The 13,489-nt window shown below is 55.2% G+C and overlaps 1 protein-coding gene across 1 annotated transcript in view; it reads left to right on the forward strand.

The window, feature by feature from the left end:
- The window catches only part of LOC149435699 (AT-rich interactive domain-containing protein 3A-like), a 293,175-nt gene that overhangs the window by 264,275 nt on the left and 15,411 nt on the right, over positions 1 to 13,489 (forward strand). The window contains exons 5-6 of the mRNA XM_089662471.1: positions 478 to 747; positions 3,753 to 3,842. Of these exons, the coding sequence (XP_089518597.1) occupies positions 478 to 747; positions 3,753 to 3,842 (360 nt within the window). The remainder of the gene's footprint in view (positions 1 to 477; positions 748 to 3,752; positions 3,843 to 13,489) is intronic.

A 13,489-nucleotide genomic window follows, 5' to 3' on the forward strand; every position in this document is an offset into this window, starting at 1 on the left:
CATGAAGGACCTTCATGTGAGTTGTATCAGGTTCTTGTTGGACTCATGTCATGGAGGACCTTCATGTGAGTTGTATCAGGTTTTTGATGGACTCATGTCATGAAGGACCTTCCTGTAAGCTGTATCAGATTCATGTTGGACTCATGTCATGGAGGACCTTCATGTGAGTTGTATCAGGTTCTCGTTGGACTCATGTCATGAAGGACCTCCATGTGAGCTGTATCAGGTTCTTGTTGGACTCATGTCATGGAGGACCTTCATGTGAGTTGTATCAGGTTCTCGTTGGACTCATGTCATGAAGGACCTCCATGTGAGCTGTATCAGGTTCTTGTTGGACTCATGTCATGAGGGACCTTCATGTGAGTTTTATCAGGTTCTTGTTGGACTCACGTCATGAAGGACCTTCATGTGAGTTGTATCAGGTTCTTGTTGGACTCATGTCCACATCTAACTCATATACTTGTTTCATTACTCTAGAAGACGTCATCCACCAGGCAGGAAACCCCCACCGTGTCGGGATCCCCGTCACCCTCGCCGGTCACCATGCAGCCGCCGCCCAAGCCGTACAAGCTATGCAAGCCGCTGCCCTGGAACAGCTGCGGGAAAAGCTGGAGTCCGGAGAACCGCCAGAAAAAAAGATGGCCATGATGGCGGAGGAGCAGCAGAGATTAATGCAGCACGCCCTGCAACACAACCTCCTGGCCATGGCGGCCCAACTGCCCATGAATGTAAAAATCAACAGCCGAGGTACGCATACCGACCCCATCATGGCACCACAAACATAATCCAATTGTGTTACATTTGCGGCAAAACGTGAACTAGACCGGACTTTTGTCTTTTTTTTAACTATGTAAAACGTCAGTTTTAAAGCCGCGCTGCGCTTGTCGCCCCAAAAAGGCGCATGAGCTTCTTTTTCGGGGGGACAAACGCACATTGGGCAGCCTATGGAGTGAGTGGGTTGCCCTATGTGGGAGACGAGAAATCGCATGCAAATCGCTCAATCAAAATTGCGAGAGGGATAGATTGTTCCCGCTGTGCAAAAGTGTGTATGCAGCCTGAGACGTGTCGCATTTTGTATCGAATATACATGTGCAAAGAATAGGTGCACCAAGGGGAAGGTAGTGCAGGGCTCCTTGGGCCTCATTCACATGGGTGCATTGTCTTTGCCTGCGTGTCCCACTAGGCAGTCCCATTTATGTCTGTTGGGACGTTGAGCCCTGACCCCACATTCACTATATCCGCTCTCCCAGGACCCCGCATTCACTCTATCCGCTCTCCCCGGACCCCGCATTCACTATATCCGCTCTCCCCAGACCCTGCATTCACTATATTCACTGTCCCAGGACCCCGCATTCACTCTATCCGCTCTCCCTGGACCCCGCATTCACTAAATCCGCTCTCCCCGGACCCTGCATTCACTATATTCACTGTCCCAGGACCCCACATTCACTATATCCGCTCTCCCCGGACCCCGCATTCACTATATCCGCTCTCCCCGGACCCCGCATTCACTATATCCACTCTCCCCAGACCCTGCATTCACTATATCCGGTCTCCCTGGACCCTGAATTCACTATATCCGCTCTCCTCGGACCCTGCATTCACTATATCCGCTCTCCAGACCCTGCATTCACTATATCCGCTCTCCCCGGACCCCGCATTCACTATATCCGGTCTCCCCGGACCCTGCATTCACTATATCCGCTCTCCCCGGACCCCGCATTCACTATATCTGCTCTCCCCAGACCCCGCATACACTATATCCGTTCTCCCCGGACCCTGCATTCACTATATCCGGTCTCCCTGGACCCTGAATTCACTATATCCGCTCTCCTCGGACCCTGCATTCACTATATCCGCTCTCCCCAGACCCTGCATTCACTATATCTGGTCTCCCCGGACCCTGCATTCACTATATCCGCTCTCCCCAGACCCTGCATTCACTATATCCGCTCTCCCCGGACCCCGCATTCACTATATCCGGTCTCCCCGGACCCTGCATTCACTATATCCGCTCTCCACGGACCCCGCATTCACTATATCCACTATCCCCAGACCCCGCATTCACTATATCCGCTCTCCCCGGACCCTGCATTCACTATATCCGCTCTCCCCAGACCCCGCATTCACTATATCCGCTCTCCCCAGACCCTGCATTCACTATATCCGCTCTCCCCGGACCCCGCATTCACTATATCCGGTCTCCCCGGACCCTGCATTCACTATATCCGCTCTCCCCGGACCCCGCATTCACTATATCCACTCTCCCCGGACCCCGCATTCACTATATCCGCTCTCCCCGGACCCCGCATTCACTATATCCGCTCTCCCCGGACCCTGCATTCACTATATCCGCTCTCCCCAGACCCCGCATTCACTATATCCGCTCTCCCCAGACCCTGCATTCACTATATCCGCTCTCCCCGGACCCCGCATTTACTATATCCGGTCTCCCCGGACCCTGCATTCACTATATCCGCTCTCCCCGGACCCCGCATTCACTATATCCACTCTCCCCAGACCCTGCATTCACTATATCCGGTCTCCCTGAACCCTGAATTCACTATATCCGCTCTCCTCGGACCCTGCATTCACTATATCCGCTCTCCCCAGACCCCGCATTCACTATATCCGCTCTCCCCAGACCCTGCATTCACTATATCCGCTCTCCCCGGACCCCGCATTCACTATATCCGGTCTCCCCGGACCCTGCATTCACTATATCTGCTCTCCCCGGACCCCGCATTCACTATATCCGCTCTCCCCAGACCCTGCATTCACTATATCTGCTCTCCCCCGGACCCCGCATTCACTATATCCGGTCTCCCCGGACCCTGCATTCACTATATCTGGTCTCCCCCGGTCCCCGCATTCACTATATCCGCTCTCCCCGGACCCTGCATTCACTATATCTGGTCTCCCCGGACCCTGCATTCACTATATGTGGTCTCCCCAGACCCTGCATTCACTATATCTGCTCTCCCTGGACCCTGCATTCACTATATCTGGTCTCCCCGGACCCTGCATTCACTATATCTGGTCTCCCACAGTACACAGAACATGGAAATGCAATTATTTTAGTAAATATAAACTGTTAAATCCTATTTCTCATCAGCAGGTTATAGCAGTCTTGTGACTTCTATCAGTGTCCAGCAGAGTACTGGTTAAAGCTTGTAGGGGTTTTCATTCTGCTCTAGGAGGATGCAGGACCCCTGACCTCTGCCTGGACAGTGCTGATTGGCCCTGTACTGATCACACACACTCTCCCAAGAAAAAAAAAACTCTCTAGCAATAAACACCAAACTGAGCATGTGCAGAGTGTCTCCACATGCTATGTCTTATCAGGAGATAGAAGGGGGACACTGGAAGAAGGGGAGGATCAGAGAAGACAGGATCAAACAGCCTTTTTTACACAGTGCAGAGGATTAACCCCTTAGGTTCCACAGTGAGTATAACAAGCATGCTTTGCTGCATCTACTGACTGATTGGACTGTTGGGGGTTTAGTGACACTTTAAAGATCGGCGTGTCACCCAAAAAATAGCAGAAGCTTCTTTTGGGGCGACAGACGCACACAGGGCGACCCATTGAAGTGAATGGGCTGCCCTATGCACAGCACGTGGAATGGCACGAAAATCACCCCCAGAAAACGTGGGTGCAAATGGGACCAAAGAGCTGACAATCGCGTGCCGCTAATAGTCGCTGACCGCTGACCGCGCTTTCACTCTCCGTCTTTTCTTTTTTCTCCCTCCAGATGACAGACAAGAGATGGCGATGAACCTGTCTGCTTCCAGCATTAGCAGCATCAACATGTCAATAGAAATAAATGGAGTCGTCTACGCAGGTAGGTGGCGGCCCCTCCCCCTCCCCCCCTCGCACGCGTCCGCGGCGCTGGCAGGAAATCCAATAAGTTGCAGCGAGTGGCGGGGAAGTAGAACGCCTGGCTGTAAAATCCATGGTAATGAACTCGCAGGAGTGGATATCTTGACAGCGGCAGTAACTTAACCCCGGGTGACAGCGGAGCGCAGCGCTTTGCGCGCAGAGACGGGGGGCGCCGCTTGCTCCTCGCCGACACGAGGTCACCGAAACGCTGTAAATGGATCCTCGCCGGCGGGATTATTGAATTAGGGAGAGCGCAGGGACCCCTCGGGCATTTCCTCTGAAGTTGCGGCGGTCGCAAAAGGCGCTTTCCAGGCATCCGAGGAACGTTCCTTCGCAGGAGGAAGACGTGACGCGGGAATCAGCGACTTCATTTACAAGAGTTACAAAGTAACAATAAAAGGATTGAAATGAACGCGAGATCCTCCGACGTGGCAAGCTGACCGAGGATGTCATTCCCGAGCAACGGGAGGCTTTTACAGCCGCATTAGACCCAAAAGCAACCCTTTAGGCCAGTGCGTTTCTCTATGCGTTTTGCAGGAACGCAGTGCGTGACGTTTAGTGGGATTTCCTATAGGACACATTATGCAGTTTTTTTGCGGGCGCGTTTATTGGAAAGGGTCAGGGACTTCTTTTGCCGCAGCAAAGTCCAGCAGACTTCAATGGAACCACAGATGAAAGGCAGGTGCTGCGTTTTGCGTGCGTTTTTTTACACATTTTTGATGCGTTTTTAATCTGTTTGGCAACAAGCTGCACATAACAAATTACAAAAAACTAAAAATACGTCAAAAACGCATGTGCAAAAATGCAAAACGCACCACAAAAGGCATTGCAGAAATAGAAGGTGTGAACAACTCATATGGGGAGGTACATTGGATAATGAATAGTGAATGCAGGGTCCGGGGAGAGCGGATATAGTGAATGCGGGGTCCGGGGAGAGCGGATATAGTGAATGCGGGGTCAGGGGAGACCAGATATAGTGAATGCAGGGTCCGGGGAGAGCGGATATAGTGAATGCGGGGTCAGGGGAGAGCGGATATAGTGAATGCGGGGTCAGGGGAGAGCGGATATAGTGAATGCGGGGTCAGGGGAGAGCGGATATAGTGAATGCGGGGTCCGGGGAGAGCGGATATAGTGAATGCGGGGTCCAGGGAGAGCGGATATAGTGAATGCGGGGTCCGGAGAGACCGGATATAGTGAATGCAGGGTCCAGGGAGAACGGATATAGTGAATGCGGGGTCAGGGGAGAGCGGATATAGTGAATGCGGGGTCAGGGGAGAGCGGATATAGTGAATGCGGGGTCCAGGGAGAGCGGATATAGTGAATGCGGGGTCCGGGGAGAGCGGATATAGTGAATGCAGGGTCCGGGGAGAGCGGATATAGTGAATGCGGGGTCTGGGGAGAGCGGATATAGTGAATGCGGGGTCCGGGGAGAGCGGATATAGTGAATGCAGGATCCTGGGAGAGCGGATATAGTGAATGCGGGGTCCGGGAATAGTGGATATAGTGAATGCAGGGTCCGGGGAGAGAGGATATAGTGAATGCGGGGTCCGGGAGAGCAGATATAGTGAATGGAGGGTCCGGGGAGAGCAGATATAGTGAATGCAGGGTCCGGGGAGAGCGGATATAGTGAATGCGGGGTGCGGGGAGAGCGGATATAGTGAATGCAGGGTCCGGGGAGAGCGGATATAGTGAATGGAGGGTCCGGGGAGAGCAGATATAGTGAATGCGGGGTCCGGGGAGAGCGGATATAGTGAATGCAGGGTCCGGGGAGACCAGATATAGTGAATGCGGGGTCCGGGGAGAGCAGATATAGTGAATGCAGGGTCCGGGGAGAGCAGATATAGTGAATGGAGGGTCCGAGGAGAGCGGATATAGTGAATGCAGGGTCCGAGGAGAGCAGATATAGTGAATGCAGGGTCCGGGGAGACCAGATATAGTGAATGGAGGGTCCGAGGAGAGCGGATATAGTGAATGCAGGGTCCGAGGAGAGCAGATATAGTGAATGGAGGGTCCGGGGAGAGCAGATATAGTGAATGGAGTGTCCGGGGAGAGCGGATATAGTGAATGCGGGGTCCGGGGAGAGCAGATATAGTGAATGGAGGGTCCGGGGAGAGAGGATATAGTGAATGGAGGGTTCGGGGAGAGCGGATATAGTGAATGCGGGGTTCGGGGAGAGCGGATATAGTGAATGCGGGGTTCGGGGAGAGCGGATATAGTGAATGCGGGATTCGGGGAGAGCGGATATAGTGAATGCGGGGTCCGGGGAGAGCAGATATAGTGAATGCGGGGTCCGGGGAGAGCGGATATAGTGAATGCAGGGTCCGGAGAGACCGGATATAGTGAATGCAGGGTCCGGGGAGAGCAGATATAGTGAATGCAGGGTCTGGGGAGAGCGGATATAGTGAATGCGGGGTCCGGGGAGAGCGGATATAGTGAATGCAGGGTCCGGGGAGAGCGGATATAGTGAATGCAGGGTCTGGGGAGAGCGGATATAGTGAATGCGGGGTCCGGGGAGAGCAGATATAGTGAATGCGGGGTCCGGGGAGAGCAGATATAATGAATGCAGGGTCCGGGGAGAGCGGATATAGTGAATGCGGGGTCCGGGGAGAGCAGATATAATGAATGCAGGGTCCGGGGAGAGCGGATATAGTGAATGCAGGGTCCGGGGAGACCGGATATAGTGAATGCGGGGTCCGGGGAGACCGGATATATTGAATGCGGGGTCCGGGGAGAGTGGATATAGTGAATGCAGGGTCCGGGGAGAGCGGATATAGTGAATGTGGGGTCCGGGGAGAGCGGATATAGTGAATGCGGGGTCCGGGGAGACTGGATATAGTGAATGCGGGGTCCGGGGAGAGCGGATATAGTGAATGCGGGGTCTGGGGAGAGCGGATATAGTGAATGCGGGGTCCGGGGAGAGCGGATATAGTGAATGCGGGGTCCGGGGAGAGCGGATATAGTGAATGCGGGGTCAGGGGAGAGCAGATATAGTGAATGCAGGGTCCAGGGAGAGCGGATATAGTGAATGCGGGGTCAGGGGAGAGCGGATATAGTGAATGCGGGGTCAGGGGAGAGCGGATATAGTGAATGCGGGGTCCAGGGAGAGCGGATATAGTGAATGCAGGGTCCGGGGAGAGCGGATATAGTGAATGCAGGGTCCGGGGAGAGCGGATATAGTGAATGCGGGGTCTGGGGAGAGCGGATATAGTGAATGCAGGGTCCGGGGAGAGCGGATATAGTGAATGCGGGGTCCGGGAATAGTGGATATAGTGAATGCAGGGTCCGGGAATAGTGGATATAGTGAATGCGGGGTCCGGGAATAGTGGATATAGTGAATGCGGGGTCCGGGAGAGCAGATATAGTGAATGGAGGGTCCGGGGAGAGCAGATATAGTGAATGCAGGGTCCGGGGAGAGCGGATATAGTGAATGGAGGGTCCGGGGAGAGCGGATATAGTGAATGCAGGGTCCGGGGAGAGCGGATATAGTGAATGCAGGGTCCGGGGAGAGCGGATATAGTGAATGGAGGGTCCGGGGAGAGCGGATATAGTGAATGCAGGGTCCGGGGAGAGCGGATATAGTGAATGGAGGGTCCGGGGAGAGCGGATATAGTGAATGCGGGGTCCGGGGAGAGCGGATATAGTGAATGCAGGGTCCGGGGAGACCAGATATAGTGAATGCGGGGTCCGGGGAGAGCAGATATAGTGAATGCAGGGTCCGGGGAGAGCAGATATAGTGAATGCAGGGTCCGGGGAGAGCAGATATAGTGAATGGAGGGTCCGAGGAGAGCAGATATAGTGAATGCAGGGTCCGGGGAGAGCAGATATAGTGAATGGAGGGTCCGAGGAGAGCGGATATAGTGAATGCAGGGTCCGAGGAGAGCAGATATAGTGAATGGAGGGTCCGAGGAGAGCGGATATAGTGAATGCAGGGTCCGAGGAGAGCAGATATAGTGAATTGAGGGTCCGGGGAGAGCAGATATAGTGAATAGAGTGTCCGGGGAGAGCGGATATAGTGAATGCGTGGTCCGGGGAGAGCAGATATAGTGAATGGAGGGTCCGGGGAGAGCAGATATAGTGAATGCGGGGTCCGGGGAGAGAGGATATAGTGAATGGAGGGTTCGGGGAGAGCGGATATAGTGAATGCGGGGTTCGGGGAGAGCGGATATAGTGAATGCGGGGTTCGGGGAGAGCGGATATAGTGAATGCGGGGTCTGGGGAGAGCGGATATAGTGAATGCAGGATCCTGGGAGAGCGGATATAGTGAATGCGGGGTCCGGGAATAGTGGATATAGTGAATGCAGGGTCCGGGAATAGTGGATATAGTGAATGCGGGGTCCGGGAATAGTGGATATAGTGAATGCGGGGTCCGGGAGAGCAGATATAGTGAATGGAGGGTCCGGGGAGAGCAGATATAGTGAATGCAGGGTCCGGGGAGAGCGGATATAGTGAATGGAGGGTCCGGGGAGAGCGGATATAGTGAATGCAGGGTCCGGGGAGAGCGGATATAGTGAATGCAGGGTCCGGGGAGAGCGGATATAGTGAATGGAGGGTCCGGGGAGAGCGGATATAGTGAATGCAGGGTCCAGGGAGAGCGGATATAGTGAATGCGGGGTCCGGAGAGACCGGATATAGTGAATGCAGGGTCCAGGGAGAACGGATATAGTGAATGCGGGGTCAGGGGAGAGCGGATATAGTGAATGCGGGGTCAGGGGAGAGCGGATATAGTGAATGCGGGGTCCAGGGAGAGCGGATATAGTGAATGCGGGGTCCGGGGAGAGCGGATATAGTGAATGCAGGGTCCGGGGAGAGCGGATATAGTGAATGCGGGGTCTGGGGAGAGCGGATATAGTGAATGCGGGGTCCGGGGAGAGCGGATATAGTGAATGCAGGATCCTGGGAGAGCGGATATAGTGAATGCAGGGTCCGGGGAGAGAGGATATAGTGAATGCGGGGTCCGGGAGAGCAGATATAGTGAATGGAGGGTCCGGGGAGAGCAGATATAGTGAATGCAGGGTCCGGGGAGAGCGGATATAGTGAATGCGGGGTGCGGGGAGAGCGGATATAGTGAATGCAGGGTCCGGGGAGAGCGGATATAGTGAATGGAGGGTCCGGGGAGAGCGGATATAGTGAATGGAGGGTCCGGGGAGAGCAGATATAGTGAATGCGGGGTCCGGGGAGAGCGGATATAGTGAATGCAGGGTCCGGGGAGACCAGATATAGTGAATGCGGGGTCCGGGGAGAGCAGATATAGTGAATGCAGGGTCCGGGGAGAGCAGATAAAGTGAATGGAGGGTCCGAGGAGAGCGGATATAGTGAATGCAGGGTCCGAGGAGAGCAGATATAGTGAATGCAGGGTCCGGGGAGACCAGATATAGTGAATGGAGGGTCCGAGGAGAGAGGATATAGTGAATGCGGGGTCCGAGGAGAGCAGATATAGTGAATGGAGGGTCCGGGGAGAGCAGATATAGTGAATGGAGTGTCCGGGGAGAGCGGATATAGTGAATGCGGGGTCCGGGGAGAGCAGATATAGTGAATGGAGGGTCCGGGGAGAGAGGATATAGTGAATGGAGGGTTCGGGGAGAGCGGATATAGTGAATGCGGGATTCGGGGAGAGCGGATATAGTGAATGCGGGGTCCGGGGAGAGCAGATATAGTGAATGCGGGGTCCGGGGAGAGCGGATATAGTGAATGCAGGGTCCTGGAGACCGGATATAGTGAATGCAGGGTCCGGAGAGACCGGATATAGTGAATGCAGGGTCCGGGGAGAGCAGATATAGTGAATGCAGGGTCTGGGGAGAGCGGATATAGTGAATGCGGGGTCCGGGGAGAGCAGATATAGTGAATGCGGGGTCCGGGGAGAGCGGATATAGTGAATGCAGGGTCCGGGGAGAGCGGATATAGTGAATGCAGGGTCTGGGGAGAGCGGATATAGTGAATGCGGGGTCCGGGGAGAGCAGATATAGTGAATGCGGGGTCCGGGGAGAGCAGATATAATGAATGCAGGGTCCGGGGAGAGCGGATATAGTGAATGCAGGGTCCTGGAGACCGGATATAGTGAATGCGGGGTCCGGGGAGAGCAGATATAATGAATGCAGGGTCCGGGGAGAGCGGATATAGTGAATGCAGGGTCCGGGGAGACCGGATATAGTGAATGCGGGGTCCGGGGAGACCGGATATATTGAATGCGGGGTCCGGGGAGAGTGGATATAGTGAATGCAGGGTCCGGGGAGAGCGGATATAGTGAATGCGGGGTCCGGGGAGAGCGGATATAGTGAATGCAGGGTCCGGGGAGAGCGGATATAGTGAATGCGGGGTCCGGGGAGACTGGATATAGTGAATGCGGGGTCCGGGGAGAGCGGATATAGTGAATGCGGGGTCTGGGGAGAGCAGATATAGTGAATGCGGGGTCCGGGGAGAGCGGATATAGTGAATGCAGGGTCCGGGGAGAGCGGATATAGTGAATGCGGGGTCCGGGGAGAGCGGATATAGTGAATGCGGGGTCAGGGGAGAGCAGATATAGTGAATGCAGGGTCCAGGGAGAGCGGATATAGTGAATGCGGGGTCAGGGGAGAGCGGATATAGTGAATGCGGGGTCAGGGGAGAGCGGATATAGTGAATGCGGGGTCCAGGGAGAGCGGATATAGTGAATGCAGGGTCCGGGGAGAGCGGATATAGTGAATGCAGGGTCCGGGGAGAGCGGATATAGTGAATGCGGGGTCTGGGGAGAGCGGATATAGTGAATGCAGGGTCCGGGGAGAGCGGATATAGTGAATGCAGGATCCTGGGAGAGCGGATATAGTGAATGCGGGGTCCGGGAATAGTGGATATAGTGAATGCAGGGTCCGGGAATAGTGGATATAGTGAATGCAGGGTCCGGGAATAGTGGATATAGTGAATGCGGGGTCCGGGAGAGCAGATATAGTGAATGGAGGGTCCGGGGAGAGCAGATATAGTGAATGCAGGGTCCGGGGAGAGCGGATATAGTGAATGGAGGGTCCGGGGAGAGCGGATATAGTGAATGCAGGGTCCGGGGAGAGCGGATATAGTGAATGCAGGGTCCGGGGAGAGCGGATATAGTGAATGGAGGGTCCGGGGAGAGCGGATATAGTGAATGCAGGGTCCGGGGAGAGCGGATATAGTGAATGGAGGGTCCGGGGAGAGCGGATATAGTGAATGCGGGGTCCGGGGAGAGCGGATATAGTGAATGCGGGGTCCGGGGAGAGCAGATATAGTGAATGCAGGGTCCGGGGAGAGCAGATATAGTGAATGGAGGGTCCGAGGAGAGCGGATATAGTGAATGCAGGGTCCGGGGAGACCAGATATAGTGAATGGAGGGTCCGAGGAGAGCTTATATAGTGAATGCAGGGTCCGAGGAGAGCAGATATAGTGAATTGAGGGTCCGGGGAGAGCAGATATAGTGAATGGAGTGTCCGGGGAGAGCGGATATAGTGAATGCGGGGTCCGGGGAGAGCAGATATAGTGAATGGAGGGTCCGGGGAGAGCAGATATAGTGAATGCGGGGTCCGGGGAGAGAGGATATAGTGAATGGAGGGTTCGGGGAGAGCGGATATAGTGAATGCGGGGTTCGGGGAGAGCGGATATAGTGAATGCGGGGTTCGGGGAGAGCGGATATAGTGAATGCGGGGTCCGGGGAGAGCAGATATAGTGAATGCGGGGTCCGGGGAGAGCGGATATAGTGAATGCAGGGTCCGGGGAGAGCAGATATAGTGAATGCAGGGTCTGGGGAGAGCGGATATAGTGAATGCGGGGTCCGGGGAGAGCAGATATAGTGAATGCGGGGTCCGGGGAGAGCGGATATAGTGAATGCAGGGTCCGGGGAGACCAGATATAGTGAATGCAGGGTCCGGAGAGACCGGATATAGTGAATGCAGGGTCCGGGGAGAGCGGATATAGTGAATGCAGGGTCTGGGGAGAGCGGATATAGTGAATGCGGGGTCCGGGGAGAGCAGATATAGTGAATGCGGGGTCCGGGGAGAGCAGATATAATGAATGCAGGGTCCGGGGAGAGCGGATATAGTGAATGCAGGGTCCTGGAGACCGGATATAGTGAATGCAGGGTCCGGGGAGACCGGATATAGTGAATGCGGGGTCCGGGGAGACCGGATATAGTGAATGCGGGGTCCGGGGAGAGTGGATATAGTGAATGCAGGGTCCGGGGAGAGCGGATATAGTGAATGCGGGGTCCGGGGAGAGCGGATATAGTGAATGCAGGGTCCGGGGAGAGCGGATATAGTGAATGCGGGGTCCGGGGAGACCGGATATAGTGAATGCGGGGTCCGGGGAGAGCGGATATAGTGAATGCGGGGTCTGGGGAGAGCGGATATAGTGAATGCGGGGTCCGGGGAGAGCGGATATAGTGAATGCAGGGTCCGGGGAGAGCGGATATAGTGAATGCGGGGTCCGGGGAGAGCGGATATAGTGAATGCGGGGTCCAGGGAGAGCGGATATAGTGAATGCGGGGTCCGGGGAGAGCAGATATAGTGAATGGAGTGTCCGGGGAGAGCGGATATAGTGAATGCGGGGTCCGGGGAGAGCGGATATAGTGAATGCGGGGTCCGGGGAGAGCAGATATAGTGAATGGAGGGTCCGGGGAGAGCAGATATAGTGAATGCGGGGTCCGGGGAGAGAGGATATAGTGAATGGAGGGTTCGGGGAGAGCGGATATAGTGAATGCGGGGTTCGGGGAGAGCGGATATAGTGAATGCGGGGTCTGGGGAGAGCAGATATAGTGAATGCGGGGTCCGGGGAGAGCGGATATAGTGAATGCAGGGTCCGGGGAGAGCAGATATAGTGAATGCAGGGTCTGGGGAGAGCGGATATAGTGAATGCGGGGTCCGGGGAGAGCAGATATAGTGAATGCGGGGTCCGGGGAGAGCGGATATAGTGAATGCAGGGTCCGGGGAGACCAGATATAGTGAATGCAGGGTCCGGAGAGACCGGATATAGTGAATGCAGGGTCCGGGGAGAGCGGATATAGTGAATGCAGGGTCTGGGGAGAGCGGATATAGTGAATGCGGGGTCCGGGGAGAGCAGATATAGTGAATGCGGGGTCCGGGGAGAGCAGATATAATGAATGCAGGGTCCGGGGAGAGCGGATATAGTGAATGCAGGGTCCTGGAGACCGGATATAGTGAATGCAGGGTCCGGGGAGACCGGATATAGTGAATGCGGGGTCCGGGGAGACCGGATATAGTGAATGCGGGGTCCGGGGAGAGTGGATATAGTGAATGCAGGGTCCGGGGAGAGCGGATATAGTGAATGCGGGGTCCGGGGAGAGCGGATATAGTGAATGCAGGGTCCGGGGAGAGCGGATATAGTGAATGCGGGGTCCGGGGAGACCGGATATAGTGAATGCGGGGTCCGGGGAGAGCGGATATAGTGAATGCGGGGTCTGGGGAGAGCGGATATAGTGAATGCGGGGTCCGGGGAGAGCGGATATAGTGAATGCAGGGTCCGGGGAGAGCGGATATAGTGAATGCGGGGTCCGGGGAGAGCGGATATAGTGAATGCGGGGTCCAGGGAGAGCGGATATAGTGAATGCGGGGTCCGGGGAGAGCGGATATAGTGAATGCGGGGTCCAGGGAGAGC

Source organism: Staurois parvus, unplaced genomic scaffold, assembly GCF_062004578.1.
Source record: "Staurois parvus isolate SC_StPar_1 unplaced genomic scaffold, SC_StPar_1.0 ptg001479l, whole genome shotgun sequence".
Classification (NCBI taxonomy): domain Eukaryota; kingdom Metazoa; phylum Chordata; class Amphibia; order Anura; family Ranidae; genus Staurois; species Staurois parvus.